At 30.1% G+C, this 23,923-nt stretch overlaps 2 protein-coding genes and 2 long non-coding RNA genes across 5 annotated transcripts in view; 3 read left to right on the top strand and 1 right to left on the bottom strand.

Moving 5' to 3' along the window:
• The first annotated feature begins 2,289 nt into the window (after window positions 1–2,289).
• LOC145725498 (protein Malvolio-like) lies at window positions 2,290–9,289 on the top strand. 2 transcript variants are annotated; one of them, XM_081974283.1, is made up of 9 exons: window positions 2,290–2,466; window positions 3,731–3,955; window positions 5,185–5,374; window positions 5,429–5,588; window positions 5,653–5,897; window positions 5,946–6,154; window positions 7,304–7,496; window positions 7,548–7,800; window positions 8,970–9,289. In XM_081974283.1, exons 1-9 carry the CDS (start codon window positions 2,437–2,439, stop codon window positions 9,226–9,228), a joined length of 1,764 nt encoding a protein of 587 aa, XP_081830409.1. In that variant the 5' UTR covers window positions 2,290–2,436; the 3' UTR covers window positions 9,229–9,289. The 2 variants fall into 2 exon arrangements, with proteins under 2 accessions (XP_081830409.1, XP_081830410.1); XM_081974284.1 differs by lacking the exon at window positions 2,290–2,466 and adding an exon at window positions 3,088–3,228.
• On the bottom strand, window positions 2,517–3,837 carry LOC145725502 (uncharacterized). Its single transcript, XR_014177298.1, has 2 exons — window positions 3,703–3,837; window positions 2,517–3,203 (listed from the first exon to the last, which is right to left on the bottom strand). It is a non-coding gene; the product is annotated as an uncharacterized LOC145725502 (long non-coding RNA).
• Window positions 9,290–16,276: 6,987 nt separating the features above from the next.
• Window positions 16,277–23,923, top strand: part of LOC145724503 (pyrokinin-1 receptor-like) — a 51,940-nt gene continuing 44,293 nt past the window's right edge. Inside the window, exon 1 of the mRNA XM_081972819.1 lies at window positions 16,277–16,674. The gene's annotated coding sequence lies outside the window, so the exon portion shown is untranslated. The remainder of the gene's footprint in view (window positions 16,675–23,923) is intronic.
• On the top strand, window positions 17,982–18,625 carry LOC145725565 (uncharacterized). The gene is made up of 2 exons (XR_014177351.1): window positions 17,982–18,252; window positions 18,311–18,625. It is a non-coding gene; the product is annotated as an uncharacterized LOC145725565 (long non-coding RNA).

The following is a 23,923-nucleotide window of genomic DNA, read 5'->3' as shown; positions in this document are numbered from 1 at the left end:
AATAATACCAGAAAAACTGTTGTAGGTATTGTAACTTAATAAATAAAACAGAATGTTATATTTATATAGATGTGAAAAATGCCCATTTTTCGGGACTATAATAATATTTTGATTTAATTTAAAAATCATCATTGTTTTCTTCATAAAATAAAATCTGTAATGTTCAAGTCAGGTGAATTAGGTGGCCTATAAATTATGGCACCAATAACACTACAAACCACATAATTGCAGATCTTTTTTAACTTATAGTGTTATAAAATACACACAACTTCAACTATACAAATAACAAACAAAACACTTTTAAAACTTACTTCTAACTTGTTTTTAACTATTTTTAGTCACGCAGCCAAACCCATATTACCAAATTACTTTTTTCCCTGTAACTTAATCTAAATTTTGCAATAAAAGGCTATTTATGGAACAGCAGCTTAGATATTAAGGGCCTTTATCTTTTTATACTTATCAAGAGACAAGAATTTCGTTTCAAGCCGGTCTTAATTGAACTGCCCAGGAAATGGGGATTAATAAGAACGCGCCAAGGTTATTTCCAGAAAAAATCTAGTAATAAATCTAATTTTGATTGATATACAAAGAAATTATAAATAAAGCTAATAATAAATTGACACAACGTTTTAATGTGTCCATATAAGTACAATAAACGTGGGGTACAATAAAGCAGAATAATTCGTGCATTAAATTTTACAACTTTGCAAAACAATAGTTTTGGCCACTGTATAACTGTATTTTCCTGTTATTCCTGTAATGGTAATTTGCAGGTATACTGCATTCTGCAAGTTTTCAGTTTGGTTAAATTGTTGTGTATTCTGGTTTTGTTGTTAAAAATTCTTTTACACGTTGAAATGAAAAACTGATATTCATGGCTTACACGTAGGTAAACCATACATTTACCACCTACACCGAGAAAAATCAGTAACACAATCGAAAAAATTACCATAAACGCTTAGTGGTGGTTCTCCATTAAATTACTAGGAGATTTGGAGCAAATATTTTCTAAATTACCAAACAGAACACGGGCAAAGTCGCCCTAATGGGTTTTATCTTGAAAACTCAGATCCCCTAGATTCGTATTTTATTGAAACTGAATATAGTACACATATAACGACCTAAGTTTTTCAAGTGTAGTCTGGTCTGTAAAAGTTAAATTGATTTTTTTTTAAATCATAATTTTTTGGTTTTATCGTATTTGTGCTTAAGAGTACAAATTTTCTACTAAAATTCTGGAATCGTAGCACTCATATTGTCCAGTTATAAAAATTGTTTCAGTTTTGAAGGTTGGCATATTGCCCGAATCGCCAATTTTCCTGAAAATGGAAAGCAATCTCGTAGACAGTAGTTTGGTGTTAGTTAAGCTGCCCATAATTCACAGCTGGATAAGGATTTAACAAGAAAATCGCAGATAAAGAGTAATGGAAATAGTTGCTAATTTGCTTGGAATATTATCTGCCTGTAATTGTAGATTAATTGGTAATTTTAATAAAACTTGTAGTTTGACAAGAAAATTGTAGTAAATATGCACGTAATACGTTTTATAGAGTTAAGTAGAGTAAACTTGACAGAATAATTGTTTTTGAATTCTACTAATTCAACAACTTCTATTTACAGGTACCATTTAATCACAGACTTTAACTGTCATTAGTGTCAGTGTCAAATGTAGTAAATTAGCTTTATGGTAAAGTTCACCCAACCCTGGTTTCTTCTGGAAGACATAAATATCATACAATTACTGATAACTTGACATCTTATCATAGTTCAAAACACTAACAAATTTCGATTTTATTTTGTCTGAGATATTATTAAAAAAAGTTTTTTAGAAAAAACTTTGACACCCTGTATCTTGAAAACGAAGCATTGGCGGACCCATGTTTATATGAAACTTTAGCAATTAAATATGCCAAAGAATCACCCTCTTTCGTTTGTACATGATATTTAGGAACAGCCTGTATAATGAGCTTTAATCATTCTGCAAATTTCAAATTTATATTAAACGATTTACTATTAAGAGCAAGAAGTAACCTTTCAGTAGAGGAACAGGTTTACTTGTCTCTACTGACTGATATACATTTTTCTTTATTTTTTCATACAAACAACTGCTAAGCGTTGAATAATTGACTAAAAACAGGACGAAATTTAATAAAATACGTTTAAATAGGTGATAACGATGCATTTATTATGCTATCCCTTATTTTATAATTCAAAGTATTAGCTGGCAAGATAAGATTAGAAGCTGGTTGCAAATAAAACCCAATTTTATTGAGATTCAGTTGGTATTTATTTCAGAGTGGGGAAAGTGCTCATTTTTTACTAATACTCAGATGGGTAACTAAAAGCAAATAGTAATAATAATAAACCTTCATAGTTTTACTATACATAGTGAATCAAAAAGTGTAAACTGTTGTTTTTTTAGTACAACAAGTTATGGAAAGTCAAAATTTAATTCCATCCGAGGTATGTAAATTCACCAAAAAACTTAATATACACAAAAAAAATGCATAATATTTAACATTATAATCCTTTTCATATTTTAATATTTTATTACTAAGAGCATAGCTTAACTAACCTAATATGTCATGTATTATCTAAAGTGTTTTAAATAAATAAAAAAGTAACAAATCTAGATTAACGTTATTGGTCTAGGAAGATAATACATCCACACCTATTAATGAAATAGTCTTTGTTTTAAGTTCAGTCTGTGAAAACAATACTCCAGGTCATTATTCCCTTAGGACGACCTTACTTGCTAGACTTAACAGGAAAAACGATCTTAATTCAATTTAAACTTCCAATTTAATGTCTCTTTGATAAAAATTGTACTGTTTTACTAATCACAATATAGATAAGAAGAAAACGAACAAAAAAGATATCGAGTCAGTATCTGTATCAACATTGCGGTTATACTTAAACAATACTGAGTAATATGATAAAAAAAATCCCACAACCTTTTATAGGTTTGAACTTTTATTAAACTGGGAATTACCTAAGATGATTCATTTCATCCTGTGGCCAGATTGTTGTGCGAAGTGTGCAAATGTGTGCGAATTGCACTTTGTTTAGTTTTAAAAGCACAGTAAGCAGACTGACTTGAGTTACAGAAACAAAGCAAAGTAATATAATAGTGTAGTTTGGTCCAGTAAAATCAGCAGAAGAAACTGCCAATTTACATTTTTGGTTTAGTACAATGAACACTCTGTGAATAGTTGATTAAAGATGGTGAGTGTAGAAAAAAGTGTTTTCTTAAGGGCCAGTTATATAAATTAGAATTCATTTTTAATTTAAAATGGGAGCTTATCCCATAACTATGAAAGTATACTCTTGGCTAGGTTAAAAGCCAAAAAACTGAGTTTTTGAAAAATCAAAACTTACAATTTTCTAAATGTCCGTTCCACCCTTAATCTGAACTACAATGTTGCATTTACTAAAATAAAATTAATCCTAGTATAGTATTAGTCCAATTACTTTAAATTCAGATGTGGAAATGTCAAAATTAGATTAGTAATAATGTTCTCTACAAAGACAGTAGAAATGTGTTACCAAATAACTTTCAACAATGAAGAGTTAAAGAGACTAAAAAAAACCTTTTAAACTTTATAACCTTGTTTGTGTTGTGAGACTCTAAAAAAATTTTTAACACTTAAATTACTAGTTTTTTTTGTCGTTAGAGAAGAGATAAAAAAGTCACACAACTGATTGTAATAACATATAATTCACTTAGGAAAATCCAGTGGAATGTTATCAAAATGGTGATAACGACGACATCTACCATCAATACGTCACAAATTCCGGAAGTTCTGAAGTACAATTTTTAACCAGAAGGTCACGTGGTAATGACGATCAAGCACAACAAGAGCATGATTCTCAACCTGTTTCCTCCAGTCAAACTGAAGGAGAACAAACGTATTTTCAGGACGAAGTAATCGTAATTCCAGATGCAGAAGAGGTAATTTCTTTCTATCAATAACTAAGTTGATTGCACAAAGATTTTTCCTTAATGTAGTTACATTTTTTATCGCAGATTCGTACAATGAATTTAATAAAACTTTATACTTATGTCACGTGCCAGTTAAGGTATAGAGGTACCATATTCTAAACTAACAATTTAAATCTGGGTATAATAAAATATTACTAACATACTGTTCAAATGTGCTTTTTGTTGTATTTTCGTCAATTAGTCTGCAATTAAAAAAACCGGTACCGTACTTCTACAATTAGTTTCAAAGAAGCACATTTTTCAAAATCGTTTTGTTGTTGTTTTAAAACCCGCATTTTCAAGAGAAGAATGTGTTGAAATTATTGTAATTGCCTAGAATTTAAAATACATATTTTTTAAATTCTTTGCCACTGACTAAAAAGGATACTGTAACTTTTTTACTTTTTCTTCTTTTAAAGACATTTGTTAATCTGTACATACAGTGGATGTTACGCTTTGGTCTTCAAAAATAATTTCAACTTTATATTCTTTGCTTGAAGTAAAATGTGATTTTGAACAAGACAGTCCTACTTAGGCTTTTAAAATAGTAATATACGCTTGTGAGTTTGTGAAAAATTACTTTACTTTTTACTCAATGCAATCTTTAAACCTTATATGATTCAAATCTGTCAAAGTTCAAAGCATATATTAAATTTTAACACCACCAATTAAATTTACAGTCCTTTCTCTATGTTCATTTAGTGTTTCAAAGCTTGTTTTGTAATATTCTACATGGAAAAGGGGTTCAAATGAGTTAAAATTTATCAGTATTTAAATTGCTTAGCTAAGTTAACCTAACTTAACTAACAGAGCACAAGGGATTATTATTTATTTTAACAGAGTACAAGGGATATTATTGCGTTGCTTATCAGAAGGGTAGCTATAATATTGTATTATGAAGGTTTCCAAGATAATCTTCCATATATTTGCGACAAAAATTGGTTAAAACTAGGAAATATCGTTTCACGAAATCATCATTTTGATTCAATGGAAAAATTATAGGCCTAGTTGATGTTTTGCCTTTATTTAGTTTGACCGCTCACTAGCTTACTAATTTTCGTTTTTAACAACAGAAATACTAAACATAGTTTTATACTAAAAATCAAACAAAATTGGAATAACGGAAGAAAAATTGTAGCTGAATTTGGGACAACAATATTACAAATTTGTGTAGCAAACCAAATTGAACTTTATTTCAGACTGGATTTAGTTTCAAAAAATTATTGGCATTTTGCGGTCCTGGCTTTCTAATGTCTATTGCCTTTTTGGATCCAGGTAATATCGAAAGTGATCTACAGTGTGGTACAATTGTTGAATATAAATTACTGTGGATTCTGTTATGGGCCACCATTTTGGGACTATTAATGCAACGGTTATCTGCTCGATTAGGTATCCACAAAACCCACAAATCATGCATTTTTTACAGCAATTGCATATTTTTAGGTGTGGTAACTGGTTATCATTTGGCGGAATTATGTTACAGACAATATCACAAAACACCACGAATTCTGTTGTGGATTATGATGGAAATTGCCATAATTGGCAGTGACATGCAAGAAGTTATAGGGACTGCAATTGCAATTTATTTGCTATCAAATAGAAGGTTCGTAAGTCAAATAGTTAACATTTCTGTCATATAATTAAAAAATACCATGTATCTAATTTAGAGTACCATTATGGGGTGGAGTGTTAATAACCATCCTGGACACATTCACCTTTCTTTTTATCGACAATTACGGATTACGGAAACTGGAAGCATTTTTTGTGTTGCTAATCAGTATTATGACTGTCACTTTCGGTTTCGAATATGGCACAAGTCAACCTGACTCTTTGCAAGTAGTCAAAGGGTTGTTTTACCCTTGGTGCACCAAATGCGACTACAGGGCTTTACTGCAAGCAGTGGGAATTATTGGTAATGTCACTTCACTGCACTGACAATCCAACCAAGTGCTTTTTCTAGGTGCTATTATTATGCCCCACAATTTTTATTTGCACTCTGCCTTGGTCAAAACTAGAGAAATTGACAGAACTCGAAGTGAAAAAGTACGAGAGGCCAATTTTTACTACTTTATCGAATGTTGTGTGGCTATTTTTGTTAGTCTGGTTATTAATATTTTTGTTTTGGCTGTGTTTGCACATGGACTATATTCGAAAACCAACAAGGAAGTGGTAAGAACCATATTGTTTTTACTATACAGGTGTGGTAAATCCAAAACCGACCATAGGAAAACCGTGTAACTGACAGAGAAACGTAGATAATTGCATGCGTGGGACAAAGACCAAAAACGAAAAATTACCAAGTAGGCCATATTTTCAGTACGCTGTTGCCAAAATCCAATACCAATCCAATCACCGCCCTCTGTACAAGAAAGCCTAGAATGTCACTTTTAATGGCGGCGTTAGCGGTTTTTGTTTCGTACACAAACCTATGCAGATGCAGTAGAAAATATGTTTTTTTTTTATTTTTTCGTGTAGTTGATTAGAAGTTGTGAGTGAAAAATCAAAGAACGCTTCATTCCTGATCCAGATATGTATAGATATGGCTTTTTATACCCAATAAAGTCCAGCCAAAGCAAGTTTGGTTAGAACCCTTTGTCCTGGAAAGTACAACAAACTAATGTGAAAACTGCTCAATCAAAGAAAATTTGGAAATCCTTGAAGCTAGGTAAGCAAAACTGGAAAATGGGTTTTATATTATTACCAAGACCTTTCTTTTAAAATGTAAATGTGCCAATGGAACTTCTAAAAGCTGTCCTGTTTCTTCAGAGTAAACCTTTGTTGCTCTCAAAATGCCTCAAAATGTAACTCACATACTTATGTATGTAAGAGGCAATAAGTTTACTGAATGAGAAAGCATATTGTACTTATTGTAATCCTAAGTCTTGATTTTAAACCTTAAAAATTAATTTAATCATCGAAAAACTCAATTTCCACAATACAAACAAACGCAAACTGTCAACCACTATTTCGGCCATATTGGAATTTTTGGCATGCACCTTCTTGGCTTTCTTGTACAGCGGGCGGTGATCCAATACATTTTGTCGACGGTATTGGATTTTGGCAACAGCGTACTGAAAATATGGCCTACTTGGTATTTTTTTCGTTTTCTGTCTTTGTCCCACGCATGCAATTATCTACGTTTCTCTGTCAGTTACATGGTTTTTCTATGGTCGGTTTTGGATTTACCACACCCGTATAGAGGAAGCTAAAGTAGTTGGCGGTGACGAACAAAAAATTCCAACGTTGACGTATCCGCCATTTGCCATGGTTGAGACCTTGTCAGAATTTTGTCTTCTGGAACTTTTACCCATGTTTTAGCACGATTCCTGTCTTAATTACAACACTACGATTGATGCTTCCGTTTTCCCAAGTACCGGTCCGGAAGCAGGTCAATTAGTTGACGCCGACATGTATAACGGTGGAATTTTTTTGGGCTGTACATACGGTTTGGCAGCTATGTATATTTGGGCTGTAGGCCTTCTAGCTGCGGGTCAAAGCTCCACAATGACAGGTATGACAGCACTCGTAATAAACCACTAAAGTAGTAATGGAAACATTGAAGGTACTTATTCCGGCCAGTTTGTAATGGAAGGATTCCTGAACCTACATTGGGCGAAATGGAAAAGGGTTTTGTTCACCAGGAGCATCGCCATCATTCCAACTTTTTGTGTGGCATTTTTCACCAGCATTGAACAATTAACTTCCTTTAATGATGTTCTAAACGCCTTGATGAGTATCCAGTTACCGTTTGCTTGTTTTCCATTAATAGCATTTACCAGCAGTCCTAAAATTATGAAGGAGTTTGTTAACGGAATGTAAGTTTTTTTTATGTTAATGTTGTTAGATATTAAAATTTATGCAGGGGTCAAAATAATGACATCTAAACCTTCTTGACCAAAAAGTATATCATAATCTTATTTATTCATAGAGACGATGTGACGATGTGATTAAAATTATCCTAAATTCATCATTATTTCTCTCAGATTTATTACCAAAATTATTGTCTCTATGTATTGAAAGTGTTTATTGTATCAAGTAAACCCATTTTTAGTTACTTCTGTAGTATTAAGGCTATGTAGTGCACAAGGACAAAAATAGTAAAAATTGCCTCAGGTAATAGAGAAAATAAGTTTACGTTTTACTAGAATATTCTTATGCTGACGTGTTTTTGTTATTTTTGTGCATGCAAAAATTCGTACTTAACATCATTATATTAAGAATGACATTTCAACCTTAAAAATAGTCACGGGACATTTTTTACCTTAAACGAAGTCACGTGTCTTTGAAAATCACCAGTTTAAACTTAGAAACCGTCACGTGATCTTTAGGATCCTTTTTGATGTTAAAAAACAGTATTTTTCAAATAAAACTTGATAATTAAAAAATGGTCACGTGATTTTCAAAATTGCAGTTGAAACCGAAAAACGGTTGCGTGACCCTTAATCAATATTTTGCCATTTAAAACAATCACATGACCATTTTCACTGTAAAAAGAGTCACGTGATTTTCAAAACACCAGTTCAAACTAAAAAACGGTTACGTAATCCTTCAAATAATATTTTGCCATTTAAAAGTCACGTGACCTTTCAAAATTGAATTTTAAGTTTCAGTTTTTTCTTTAAGGAGTAGCTAGGCAAAAAGCGATAGGTTGCACCAGCTCTGTCATTTGAGGAGTTACAAAAATGTGTAATTAAGAAAAGTTGTAGTAGATTTCATCCTCTACAAGAATGTATTACAATGTTTTTGCCCTTACTGGCCTCCTTAAGGAGTTACAAGGCCAAAAGCGACAGGGTGCAACAAACTGCTGTTTTAAACTAAATAAAAAAATACGATTACGTTCAAAAACATTTCTTGTTTTTCTCTTGTACTATTTCAATATTTTTACATCCTTAAGAGGTCTGCTCCCTGCTAATTTTATAGTATATGTCTCAAAAAAAATTACAACAAAATTAATGATAATCATCAAATAAACATTTTTTTTCAGGGGAAACAAAATAATGTCAATATTGCTCAGTTTGTTCATTATCGGCATTAACATGTACTTAGTAGTGGGAACCATCCAAGACTACCAGCTACACTGGTCCATTCTAGGACTAATTGGTTTTATAAGTGTTTTTTACATATTATTTTGCGCTTACCTTATCGTTCATATGATAATTTGTATGGGCAACACCACATTGCTTCAATTTGAATGTATTCAATACTATGTGGCACCGCCAGATTATAGTACTCTTGAAACGTAAAGAGTAAAGTGATATTTTGTACTTTTTTACTGAATAATAAAGTGGTTTTAAATACTTGAAAGTGGTTTGATTTGTAATTTTAGAGTACAAACATTACAAACACGTGTCGGTGTTACAATGGACAGCGTCCAATTTCCATTAATACTCTTTAATTAAAATTGAGGGATAATTTAAGCGCCTCGTGTGTAATGAATGTATTGTTCACTAAATTTCATTTATGTGTGATTATTGTAATTTAAAGTGATTTGCCAACATCCGTCATAAATGATTTTGGCATTAATTACAGTTATCTCTCTAAAATTAAGTGATGTCAAAGAAACGCAACAATTGAACTATCCATCATAACGTTTATTGTGGAATGTTGTAAGGTGTATAAAAGAGCTGTAAAAGTGTACTATACAGTAGAAAAATGGGTTGTCCGTTATACATTTCGGGATTTATTAAGCTTTAAAAAAGTTATCGGAAGCTATTTATCATTTTGTAGCCTGGGAAAATAAGTTGTGTATGTAAGCAGAAAATTCTATGGATAGATGTATGTTTGGTATATTTGGATTATATGGAAAAGTTTCACTTTTCATACTAGATAAGTATCCAACTTCTAAAATGTTACATACTAATCTAATAGAGAAAAATTGGGTAAACTTGCTGGTCAGTGTATAATAGCTGCATTGTTTCAATTTAATTTCATATTTCGATTAATTTTCAAGACTGAAATATCAAAAAAAAAAGTTTTTCAGCTATGCAAATGATAATAACAATGTTATACTGTTTATTTTGTATGTTAACGTTGTTTGGGACTAATTAACAAAAATTACAATTTTGTAAATACAAACATTGAAATAATACGAACTCCGTTCAATATTTACACGCCTTACAGTTTGATTGAAAAAAAAATCAATCTTTTCATTAATCGTCTAGACGAAGTTAAAGGTTTATTTGAAATATTTGAAACAAAGTTTTACGGTATATTTTATTTTGGTTACTGGTCATAATGGAAAATATCGTGCTTTAAACACAATAAATACAGGGTGTGTGGTGGCTCAATGAATAACTGGTGCTCCACAGTTAATATCCAATTTTTTTCATTTGAAACTCATTCACACTCTGTATAACTAATAAATAATTTATGTGGCATCACACTTACAAATGCACAGTGCTGGATTTCCCTCATGACAACATAATATAAACAGTCGAACTGAAACGCTGTACTTTTCATAACAAAAGCAATATTCTCCGCCGTTGAATGGATCCAGCCCCCTTTTTATGACTTTCTCAGTTTTCCATTGAAAAACAACATCGTTCTGTCCGAAACAGAAATATAAGGACACCCAGAGTTGGAAAATGCTGAACTTTAAATTGGCTGCTGGTTGCGATTTTAAGGTTACGGCTTGTAATACACCAAGTGAAGGATGTTGACTTTAACAGCTCCTGTATTGTTTGTTTTGGTTGATTTAAGGTCAATTAGACCCAGTAGTAATCGATAACTAAAAGTAAAATTTAAAATAAAAACAGCAGAAGACTGAGTAAGATTTCAAACGTTGGGAAAGTCTTGTTTCAGTTGTTTGTTTTCGGTGACAGAAAGGTCGCCTAAGGCTCCCCTAAAATGTAATCTTTGACTTCATCACTCTCCCTCTATATTTGGAAGTAAAATCTGAGAAGATTATAAATGCGGAATTAGAATTATACTCTTAGATGACAAAACGTAAAAATCTCCATGTGAAAACTGTGTTTGTAATGTTTTGAAATAATATAAAATAACAGAATGTGATTGTCTATAGATTATCTCAAATTCTTTCAAAATCATAAAATAGCATATCATCAAGTCAATTAACGTTTAAAGATTCATCATTGTTGCATTTTTTTGAATTTTTTGGAACTTATTATTATTCACTGTAATTTGTATATTTAAAGATCCCAGGAAGCTAAAGGCGATTTCTGCAATTATCAAAACCACGGAACAACGAGTACTCAATCTAAATTACTACAACTGCTTAATTTATAGTATTTATCAACACGTTTGGATTGGTATTGGTTTTGGTAAAACAAAATTAATTTTCTACAAGACAGAAATAGGACAGTGTTACCAACCCTTAAATATAAACGTCCCAGTTTTTTAGTTATTTTAAAAAGAATCAAACACAAACATTTCTCTTAAAAATTGTGAGACTAATTTTAATTTAACTCTTGTTAAGTTATTCAAATATTCATATAAAGTTACTAACGACTGGCCTCAGACTAAATCCAAATTTTGACCTATTTATTTTATTCTTCTACAACAATATAATCTGTCCATAAATCGTTCCATTCAAGTTTACTTTCATATTTGCCTTTCGGCTGTTGTTCGACCTAATCCCTTAAAAGCCGATTAGCCCAGCTTTTGTAATACCATTACATTTTGATCAAAGGTACCGTTTTCCTCAAATATCGCGCAATTTCTATTAACATATACGTGTTGTGGTTATTTCCTAAAAAGAGCTTGTTTATTGTTTTGATCCAGGTTTTTCTGCGGCTGTTTTTCATATTGTTGTGTATGAAAGAACTTTATTAAATTCAAAGGTGGAATATGTTCTTTTGGATTTTAATACACATATTCGATGTGTGGGAGGTGGTATTTTGAATTCTTTGGTGTGTTTACGTTTAGTGCGTTAATATTTACTTTTCGGTGAGGGCAATTGGAATTTAATAAACGCGAAGAACAATATCAAAAAAAAATATTGTATTAAAGTAGAAAAGAAAGTATAAAATTTTAATCAAAAAGATTACTTTATAAAAAATAAAATTGTATGTTTTTTTAATGTCCGCTTCCCCAACATTATTAAGGAGCTTAAGGATAGCTTAGATAAATTTACTTTAGACTGTGTTAATTTGAACATGATCTGTCACATTCAAACCTCAACTTAGCTTAAGTTGTACAAATCAAAGCGTCAAAATTAGGTAAAAGCCATTTGTTTAAATACAGGTTTAGAAAAATAAATTTAACAGTCGATCATATTTCAATCTGCAAGTAACTTGGAAACTGTCAAATACCACTCCATGAAGCTATAAAATTACAAAACTTGTACAATCAGTGTAAATCATATTATTATACATTTTATAGCTTTATGAGCTGTTTTTTGCACTTTTTGACGTGCAACTATTCAATGTACTGTTGTGTGGTGGTAACTGTTAAATAAAACTCCATGAAGCTATCAAACTATAATATATTCCTTTAAAGGCAGTACAAATCATATTCAATGATTGTTTATAGATATATGAATACAACTTTGACAACTCTGACAAGCAAAATATAATATATTTTGGACCAAATTTAATCCGTTACAAAACGTGTCAACTGGAAAAATTTGCAGTCACTTGAAAAATGTTTAAATTAGTGTTCAACTACATTAATGTACTTTACAGTTTCAGAAGTTAAGTTCTGACAGGTGACGCGTTTATTTTGGACATCATTAAATCTGTCACAATGGTCGAAACTGTTAAAAACCACTCTATAAAGCTATAAAATTACAAAACATGCTTAACAGAAATTGGACAGTCATAATGTGATTCGATCTGTCATAAACTTATAAACTGTCAAAATCTCCTCCACGAAGCTATGAAAATGTTACAATCAGTTAAAATGTTTGTTTGTTGTTAAAATGTTACAATCAGTTAAAATGTTTAAAATGTTTTAGTATTATTTTTTTAGAGCCTCCACAAACAAGACATTTTGACAGATGTGACGAAGCTGTTTTGGAGCTAGTTTCATATGTCAAAATGCTACAAACTGTCAATTACCACTCTATGGAGATATAAAAGTTTAAAAAATGCTCAAAAGCCATACAGTTCTACATCATTTTAACAAATATGTATAGTTTAGATTTTAGAACAAATGTCATTTGTTTAGTCATTCTACACGTCTCTCTACAAAACGACTTGACTTCCTTGTAGTTGACACATTCTGATCCATTACGTAATTTTAGACAAAATCAGGTTTAAAGATATTTTTTATATCACTTATTAGTTAAGCTTGTTGTTAAGTACGATTTAATGAGAGCCTAAAACCAGATTAAATATTTTTTTATTTTTTGTTCAAATCAACTTCTGTTGATTTAATACAAAAACATTTAAAAACATTTCGTTTTTTTTTTAATTCATCATTAAATTGACGTTTCTAAAACATAGCAAACATTCACTATTACGTAAATTAGTACATTGGGATAACACTATAGATGACATGGTTTTTATACACTACGTCAAAACGCAAACCTACGTATTTGCAATAAACACCTATTATTAACGAGTAATTTTCAGTTGATGTCATATAAACTGTTAACAGATTAACGGCATTTAGATATTTCTGCTCTAGTTTTTATAAAATGAACTTTAATGGAGGTTAATTGTTGATTATGATTATGGACAAAAAACAGCCAAACAATATAATAATAAATTTCTGTCAGTGGATTCGGTTTGGTCAAAAACGTTTTATGTAAATGATTAATTGCTGTATATTACGTGAATTATACCAGTTAATTTACCTCGATTAAGTGCCATATATACACAGAGAAGCACTAAGTGCAATAAGGCCAGTAATTGATTTTAGGAGAAAATATCCTTAGTTTATAATTAATAAGTTTACATGAGTGTTTAGTATTTGTTGTATATAGCTAGTACAATTAATACACTACTTACTATTCTCATAGTTTTATAATATACATAGTTATAAATCCACAAACTTTTAATACAAACACGTGTCTTTATATACAACCAAAAGCTGCATTATAAGAGTAATTATTATTATTTATAACGTTAACAGTATCTATTATAACGTGTAATAATGTAACTACGTCCAAAAATCAATTAAATGTATCTATTATATAGAAATTATATTCATATACGTACAATGAAAACACGTGGACAATTTACATGGTGTCAAAAGTTTTAATATTTTCTAGCTAAATGTTTTTAAAATTAATTACATTTTAATTTTTTTTTTTAGTTTATGCAATTCAATGCAGTTGCATTCGCAATTTATTAGAGAAATCCAGTTCATATCTGAAAAATTAAAACGCTCCCATTTAGCAGCGAAATTTAATAATCGAAAAACTTTCACACTTTTTCAGTAAGACTCAGTAATAAAACTTTACTGGGAAAGGTTTCAAATTGATTCACTTTAATATCTTTATTTATGACCCAGATTTTTCAAGACAATTACTAGTCTTACGATCCGAAAGATCAATAATCATTTGTGGGACGTTTGCCTCATTAAACTGAAGATTTTTACATTAATCTAGTATTAAATAATTAATAGTTATGCAATGTTTTTAACACGAAAAAAAGTTGAATAAGAAAATTAGTATTAAAGAACAAAAAAATTTGACAATAGTCACTTTAATTCTGAAAAAAAAAGTATTGAAAAATTTAAGTTTAGATCATATTTGACACCGCTTTTCTCTGTGACTATACTAAATTTTGTACTGTTTTTTCAGGTTATTGAATATGTTATTTAATGAGGATTCGAAAAATGTACTTAAAACAGTCATTTTCTTACTCCAAGTGTCCCTAACTGGTCTCTCAACCTGTATTTCTGGCAGTACACACTTAATATCGATTTTCTCTCTAACTATACTAATTTTGTACTGTTTTTTCAGGTTATTGAATATGTTATTTAATGAGGATTCGAAAAATGTACTTAAAACAGTCATTTTCTTACTCCAAGTGTCCCTAACTGGTCTCTCAACCTGTATTTCTGGCAGTACACACTTAATATCGATTTTCTCTGTGACTATACTAAATTTTGTACTGTTTTTTCAGGTTGTTGAATAGGTTATTTAATGAGGATTATAAAAATGTACTTAAAACATTCATTTTCTTACTCCAAGTGTCCCTAACTGGTCTCTCAACCTGTATTTCTGGCAGTTCAAATTTGACATTGCTTTTCTCCCTTACTATACCAAATTTTAAAGTGATTTTTCAGATTATTAAATAGGAAATTTTATAAGGACTCTAAATTCATTTTCAGAAAGTCATTTTCTTACTCAAAGTGAATCATGTGACTGCTTAGATGAATTATCTTTTAAAACCACGTGATATCCGTCACTAATGTCAAAACTCTCAAAATTTGTCAAAGTTAAACACAGTTTTCGAAACGACACCTGTTTTGAGATTAATGACAGTTATTTTATTTTGACGTGCTCTAAAATCACGTGTCAACTGTTACTAAAAAAAACTTAAAAGTAAATGTCAAAACTGTCAAACTGTCAAAAAAAGTTTTCTTGCAGTATTTCATATAAAACGTGTTTCTAAGATATATGACCGTTATCTTAGCAGTTGTCACGTGACTGTCTAGTTAAAGTAAAGTCAAAACTTTGACAATTGATAAAACAATAAAAATCTGTAGTTTTGAAGTACCACATCAACCTAATCACAATTGAGACGTCAACGTAGTAAACCATGTCAAAAGTCAAAATAAAAGTTGACAATTATTAATTACATCCAATAGAAACGCTCAAACTTAGTTACGTCATACTTCCCGCGAAATAATTAATTTGAATCTAATCACAAAACGTTAAGTTTCGTAAAAACGTCATCAAGTTTTATTTTTGGTTGAAATTTGAAAAATATTACATTTTTGCAACAATACAACATAAAACTCTTAAAAAGTGAAGAGTTTCATGCTATGTACTAATAAAATGTACTCTTAATGAAGTTTTAAAACCAAATAACACGAGCTGAATGCTGAATTAAACTTAATGGAAACCAAATTAAACTTTCTTGTATAAATGACAAAATTCGAAAGGAGGAGATTGTGTGGATTTGTCAAAATTTATTTTTTCCTTGAAACTAGGTATAAGAGAATTGAATTAAGTGGGGATATTTTAGATTAAAAAAATGTGATTTATTTTTCTAGAATATCCATATTTGATACATTATCAGAAGAAAAATCGTGTGGTTGACGTAATACATTATATGGGTAAATATTGCAAAGTTCGAAGCGTCAATGTCGCACTCTCACGAATGCCAATGGCCGAGTGAATTGGAAAAAAAAGGTAATTATTCAGTATTTTGGTAGGAACTGGGTGTCTGAAATGTCACCAACACCGAAAAACATCGTATTGTTGTAAAAAGCATCGCAGAAACGCGAGCAACACGGTCTACGAAAATTTTCGAATCCATCGACGCGTTTCGACCGCCAGTTTCCCTAAAGGAAAACCTCGACGAGCTTATTCGCTTTTCTGGTTTTCGTCGGTGAAAAGCCCGGAAAATCGTCCCGATCAAGCGCGTAAACTTTTAAATTGCCGGAAGTTTTTTATTCATGTTGGTTTAAGAACTGTGATGGTGATTCCGAGGGTACTGTTTTAATGGATTTGGATACGTCCCTTCATTAAGAAGCTAAAATTAGTTAGTGTGGTTAATCAGTGTTGTATGAACTGATAGTCTATTAAGTAGCTTAAAACAGGACAAAAAAAGGTAGGTAATTTTTGAATTAGTGTACAGAAAAACAGTCAAAGAACTAGTGCTCTACGTTCAATTCAAAAGGTGTAATTACAAACGTTTATCATTGAGATACTTACTGTATTAGAACTAATATCAACACATATTACAGTCATTTCACTACAAAAAATATACCTTAGTTCTAAAATAAGTAGTTTTTCTACCACAAATAGTTTAGTAAGTTAACAGTTTTGGTTTATCTCCCCAGTTTATTTTGAAATATTAAAAAAAGCTTTTAATGAAGCCTTTCAGGCTATTGTGTTTGTTTGAAAGTAGGAGAAAGTAAATTTTTTGACACCCTGTAAATATATTATTAATAAAACTGTTTCCCAGAATGCCACTGGAGCTCATAATAATATTCTAGTTCTAGTTAGTACTAAGCCTTCATGAACAAAACTTTTAACTAAATCGACGAAAAAATTTGAGTTTATGAAAAAATAATTTTTAACGTTTTGACGCCTTTTGTATCTTAAAAACAAAACACATTAAGAATTTTACATTGACCTACCGTTAAAAGTAACACCCTGTATAAATGAGAGCATTATCAAAAAAATTATGTAAATACTTTCCAATGTTTTAGAGTAAATTGATTTACTTGTTTTTAAGTAAAAACGTAGTTAAATATTTTATGTAAATATGTAATTTCTTAAACTGTCTTCATTTTAAAGTTGTACAGGGTGTTTCAAAATTAAACTACCACAATCTACTTTTTTTAGTATCTCTGATTTTAGATTTTTGTTCCAAATTTGGACATTCAAATTCATGTAAAGACATGACATGTTCAGCCTGTACTGCAATGCTGTTTTACTGTATTTTTTCTATTTTTATAGTTTTTTCAATACAGATTAAGAAAGTGCTTTAAATTTACTAAAATAAGTTTTGACCAAGTTTGGAAAAAAGTAGCTGAAACATGTACAGCCGATCACGCCAAAGATTTGCCAATATCCAGTTAATATCTAAATATTAATAGGAAAGAGGTAAAATTCGGCTTTTTTTACAAAATTTTAGCAATTAATTTAGTATTTAATTCCGCATAAATCGTAAACATCTATTCAAATTCCTGTTACCACGATGTAGAATCAAGTAAAACCAGCATCAAAAACCACCCAGATGCTCATTATCCAAATTTTGTTGTCATTATTCGCGTAATTAACACTTTCTGTTAAACAGTAATTAATACAAGGTAAATATATTAAATATTTTCAAAGCGAGTAGGCGTTGTTTCATCTAAAGCTTCGATTAATTAGTTGTCAATGTTGTGAAAGTGAGTGTTGATCAATAATACTGTCTTGGTTTATCAATTAATGATCTAATCACAAATGTTACGTCATATACCTATAATTTGAACTTTAATCACTCTGTATACAACCACCCTAAAGGTCTAAATTGTACAAGAAACTTATCAAATAAATTAAACAACCTTTTTGCGCGTTATAACCAACAAATAATGTTGTCAGACATGACTGGGTACCCGTTTATTTCGCACGGCTTGCAAAACATTTTTTAAGTGAGATTTATGGAGAAACTTTGAATAGGCCTGAAATTGGGATTCAGGTAAATAAAACGGGCCATTCAGACTCCAACTTGGTTGATAGTTTCATGCCTCTTTTAGCACCGAAAAAAAGAGCTGAATCCTGTCAGCAACGAAACTGAATTACTGTAGCTGATGTGTGTAAGCTGTGGTTTATGGGAATGTGGGTCTCTGGATGTCGAAAAGGACTTAACCAGCTTAGTGCTGCGTGAAAATTCCATAAAGTAGGAAATCCTTGAACCATGCGTTTGACTAATTCAACATTCAGTCACATGAGTACTTTCAAATTGCTTTATATTTTAGAAAAGTAGTTCTTTTGATTTTGTGAAATGTCTTTATTTTTGTTATAGATTTTAGTCAAAACAGTACAAAAGAAATATATAATAGTATGGACTTTTTTATCGACTATCCAATGCAAACTTCATTTTGCAGTAAAATAATACAGAATTATATTTAAATGGGTTAAATAATTATTTTGACGGAATTTAAGTCTACGTTTCGTTTTTTTCTGTTACCATCAAGGTATTTTTAGTGTGTTTTGTAATATTTGTATAACACTTTTAACACCACAGATTCGTACTCTGAAACTGTCTTGAGGATGGCTTAATTATGTCAGTCGAAACGTTAGCTGCGCCTAAAACAAAAGATTTAGATTAGATTAGAAAAAATTATATTACAGTTAACGCCATCTAGAAAAAAATTCGAATTTCTGACTTCAAAAACCTTTTAACCAGAATATTCTGCATTAACAGTGACAGTAGTTGAAAATATATTCTGAAAAAACACAAATTTGACTTAAATGTTGACACCCTCTATAATAAGCTAAAGCTGTAAGCTTGGTCACATGATGACTTTATCGGAAACTCTGGATATGTCTCGTGATCAACTTTCAAAATATGTTTCATTCTTTTCGACAAACACTGTCTTTCAAATTTTTTATCTTTCATGAATTATTTCCAAAAATATACAACTTATGGAAAAATATCCTATTTAAAAGTTGACCCATTTTAAACGTTTTACCATTAGGTCACATTTTTGGAAACTAATTTTGGAGATATCCCGTAAAACCATCGAATTTGAGACACTCTGTACATTCAATGTAATAAAGTGGAATATCAGTTAAATGCAAGAAACTTTTGCTAGTTTGACTTGAAAAGGCCAATTAATTCCACAAAATTTTAAATTAAATGCTTTCTAGTAATTATTGTCGTTTTTTGACTAAATTAACTTTTTCCAAGCAAGTTTAATTGCTTGCTCACATTAAGTAAATTACAAAATACTTCTGAATATAATAAATTTTATGCGAACAATTATTAAGTACATTAAAATCAATTTTATTGATAATTAAATCTGTAGATCTATTTCAGCACACTTTGCATATTTTAACCTGTCTACTTTTTTTTTACGTTGGTTCTGTCACATGCGAATATATAGCCATAATATAAAAGCTCATGTTATATGCTCAATTTTAATAACGACGTTTTTATTGCCAAACCTTTAATATTTGGAAAACCTTTTTTCTTGGGATATTTAGAATAAAGAATGACATTTAATCAAAATGTTTTGCTATCCAGCCTGCAGGGTTTTGTGTTTTTTTCTTACTATTTTATAACGGTTAGTTTACCTTTTTAACAAGGTGGTTGTCAAACAATTTTCAGTTAAAACTTTGTGTAAATTAACAAATACACGAAAAAGTCCTTTGGAAGGGTTTTATTGACGTTAATTTTGTCCACAGCTATACACTACACTTATTTTTATGACTTTTTTTTACAAAAGTTTGGCAGACACTAGTTTTATAATAAAAGTGATTAATATTTCCTGAAAATGAATGTTGTGTATATAGTAATTAACTTTTTGTACCTGCTACTCAATAACATATTTATTTTTAATACAGTTTTAAATACATTTTTATCTGTAATAATTTAACTAATAACAACACACACAATACGAAAAATGGTCTTATCTATTGTTTTCAACCAGAAAAATTTCCGTATTTATGTATTTAGGACTGTGTTAGATGTTCTATATGCGGAAGGTTACGAAACAATACAGTGATTGTTGAAATGCATAGTGACAATACAAAAAAAACAAATTACATACGTACGTGATAGATGACAGGCTATAGATAAATACTAGGGAATTCGAAAGTGTTCACTATTTTTAGATTACTAGTTGAAAAATTAAATAAATTGATCGTCTGTTAACGCAAACACTTTTACTATAAAATCCTGGAAAATTTTAGTTTTTATAGCAAATATAAACTTGAAAAATGTAATAAATCAAGAGTTGTTGGATTTTTAAATGTAAATTTTGAAATAGTTTTAAAAAAATATGTCCTTTTTTAACTGCTATACAACATACTTTATTTTAATCATATATTGCATATTTTTACAAAACAAAGCGAAACATTTACGTTTACTTTGATATATTTTTATAAAACGTTTGCAATAAATCAATAAACCCATTAACTTTATCAACCTTTGAGATCGCAGCTTTCGATTCAATGATTAGACAGTTTTTCGGATTGAAAACATAAATATTTAATAAAATGTTCAAATTTAATAACAACATTTTTAACGTTTGACCTGTAGCATTGTTCCTGTAACATTTGGTTAGTAAAAATATAAACAAAAAAATTAAATTAGGCCTTTTTTATTTAGAAAAACAAAATTCAATTTTTACTGCCAATTATACAAGTGTTTTTATTATAAACTGTACTGTAATCACACAAATTATTTAAGTAAAAATCTAATTAATTCATACCGAACATTTTTAGTACGTGTATGACAGAAACTCTAATGAACTTCCTTTCACTTCATTCATAAATTATTATCCAACGTCAAAGATGAACTGTCAAAACCAGGTTTTAAAAATTAATATGAAATAAAATTAAATCGTTGAAGTTTCCGGCAAAATATCCATTCAACGCTATTTGAAAAGATTTTCAATAAGTGTGAGTGGAGATAAAACTTACTCAATTCCGGCTATTAATTTATTTCCTGTCCCCTTTTAAGTTGGAAAAAACAGTAGTTTTTACTGTAATTCTTCTTATCGAAATCTTCCAAAATAATTTTCATTTATTTTCATTCTTATATTTATTTTTTTCGAATAAGTTAACTAAGCATTACAAAAAGTGTGAAGGGAGGTTAATTTATTTAGAAAAAGCTGTTTTCAGCAGGACCTCAACCGTTAAAGATTAATTGCGTTGCCGGCCTGAAAGTGGAGAATAAATCCTTAGAGGGGAAAAAAACCTAGCAAAAAGTGGTATAACTGGCCCTAAAACGATTAGTAGGTCAAATAGACGATGAACTCATAAAAGGCAATCCATCTTGATTATATCACACAACATATAATTCTTTAGTGTTTTTTGTTTGGTTTTGTTTGTAGATATTTTATAAAATACTTAACTTTTGCTAAATCAGTAGTAAAGTAAAGTAATCAATAAAAAACAGAAGTTTTTGTAACCCATTAAAAAGCTTGTAAAGGGTAGTTCCTTGAAGATCTTTGTCAAACCTTTGGTTATTTACAAAGGAAAAATTACCATAACAGACAATTGTCATTAATGAAGATTTGTGTTATCTGTCAAGAGCATTATTTAGTTATGATTATTTTCCTTTAGTTGATTTTAATTTCTTGGTTTACTTTTTGCTAAAAAAAAATCAAAATTTCAAATGGTATTGGTGAAGTATACAAGTTGTTTCTGTTGGTCCATCTAATATTATATTATGGGGGTATTATTAATAGAGATAAAAAGTGGGCGGAAACCCAAACTAATCATTTTAAGGCCTTCCAACTAATTTGGTTTGTTTGGGAATGATTCAATTATTACAGTAAACAGAGCATCAAGTTTTAACAAATAATGGTTTGCTCTTTCAAAGTTATCGGCGATTCGAGAAGGAAATTGGTGGTTTTCAGTCAATATTTTTTCCAACATTATTGAGTAGGTTCATTTATTATTCAGCTGAGAAAAACGCCCAAAACCTAAATTGTGTTTTCAACAATTTAATTAAAACGTTTTGACCCAATTATTTCATGAAATTGATCATAATATTATTAAGTATTTACATTAATTAATACAAATGACTGCTTAGGTCAAATTGTTTTTTGTTTAAAAATTAATGAAATAAACAGACTAAAAACTAATGATGGGCGTAAATTTACCGGTAAGGTAAAGTAAAATTCAGTGTGACAGGAAAATTTACCAATTTTACCAATAAATTCCAATTTGACCAGTAAAGACTTCCAAGGATGGGCTTACCAGTTCTTTACGAAAATTTTAGCTCTCTTTCAAATAACAACGTAACATTCACCCTTTCTGAGTTATTTAGTAAAAACTGGTTTGATGCAACAAAGTGTCAAATCAGTTGAAATTGTGGTTTGAAATTTGAACAAACTCAGTTATTTTTGAGAGTTTAGGATGGATCAACCAATTAAAAAAACGGTTTTGAGCTTCTCTTTCCAGTGGTGTAGAGTAAAAAGTTGTATCCTAAAAATTGCGTATAGGGTGACAAAAATAGTGACCCACCATACTTTTCTTTCACATCCTGTATACTGAAAGCAAAAACAGTCCTGCAAACTGACGGTGTTCGGTTAAGCAGTTTATTAGGAACATTTTTGGTCTCTTGCATTTTTTTTGTAACTTTCACCCTTTTTGAGTTATTTAGGAAAAACTGGTTGAACAAGTTGAAATTGTTGAAAAATCAACATATATACATATTTAGAATCCCAATTTCCTACTCAATAACCTGAAAAAACACTACAAAATTTGGTACAGTCAGGGAGAATTCATTACTAAAAACGCAAATGATGACGTAGCTGCCATTTGTCTTGATTTGAACTTTACATGATAGGATTTAATTGGTTATGAATCTAAATTAAAAGTAAATATTTTTAATATAACTAAAATTAACATAAGTTTACTGATTTTAATTATTTAGTGACATATAACTTAAAATTTCACTAAATTGGCTTGTATGTACAATAATTGTTTTCGAATTATTTGCAAAAATATGTTTTATGTGTTTAATGCCAACTAATGTGTATTAATGTAGGTAATTAATGCGACTAAACTACATTTCCTAGTGGAGTTTAGGGTCAAAGTTTCAATTATTCCTAAACTGTCACATATAATGCAAAACTGACTTTTCAAAGAATTTATTTTTGTGAAAATTTATATCGGATATGCCAGTTTTGTTAATATTTAATTAGTTTTTTTGTGCCAAAACTTGGAAAGACAATAATCATTAAAATTTAACCCTCAATAAAAGAAAGTAAGATCTATGTTTATATCAACAAAAGAACTTTGCCTTAACTTAATTACATAATCACCATTTAGACTCGAATATCTGTCTGAACCATTGGTTTGCGTCATTACAAGTGCAAATGCAAAAACGTGGAAATTTTGAATTGTTAATCAATAAATTATGACAATTATGCGTTACCTTTTATTTCGCAGCAGCAAATGCTAAATTCATTTTTGTTTTGATCTAAAACTGTATAATTAGTGAGGTGCTTAATGCGTTCAGTTTTTAACTATTGGATCAAAACACCTTGAAACATGGTCATTACAAATAAACTTTAATATCAAACGATCCGTAAATTAACTTAATTCCTGGCAATTTGCTGCTAATATAAGCTAAACTGTTGTAAAATTTTAGGAAGTGTAAGTATAATTGACTCTAATTTAACCCTAGA

The sequence above is a fragment of the Ips typographus genome, linkage group LG2 (genome assembly GCF_016097725.1).
Source record: "Ips typographus isolate SLU linkage group LG2, UJ_Ityp_2.0, whole genome shotgun sequence".
Lineage (NCBI taxonomy): Eukaryota > Metazoa > Arthropoda > Insecta > Coleoptera > Curculionidae > Ips > Ips typographus.
Note: the sequence above shows the minus strand (reverse complement) of the source record. Positions and strands in the feature narration are given on the sequence as shown.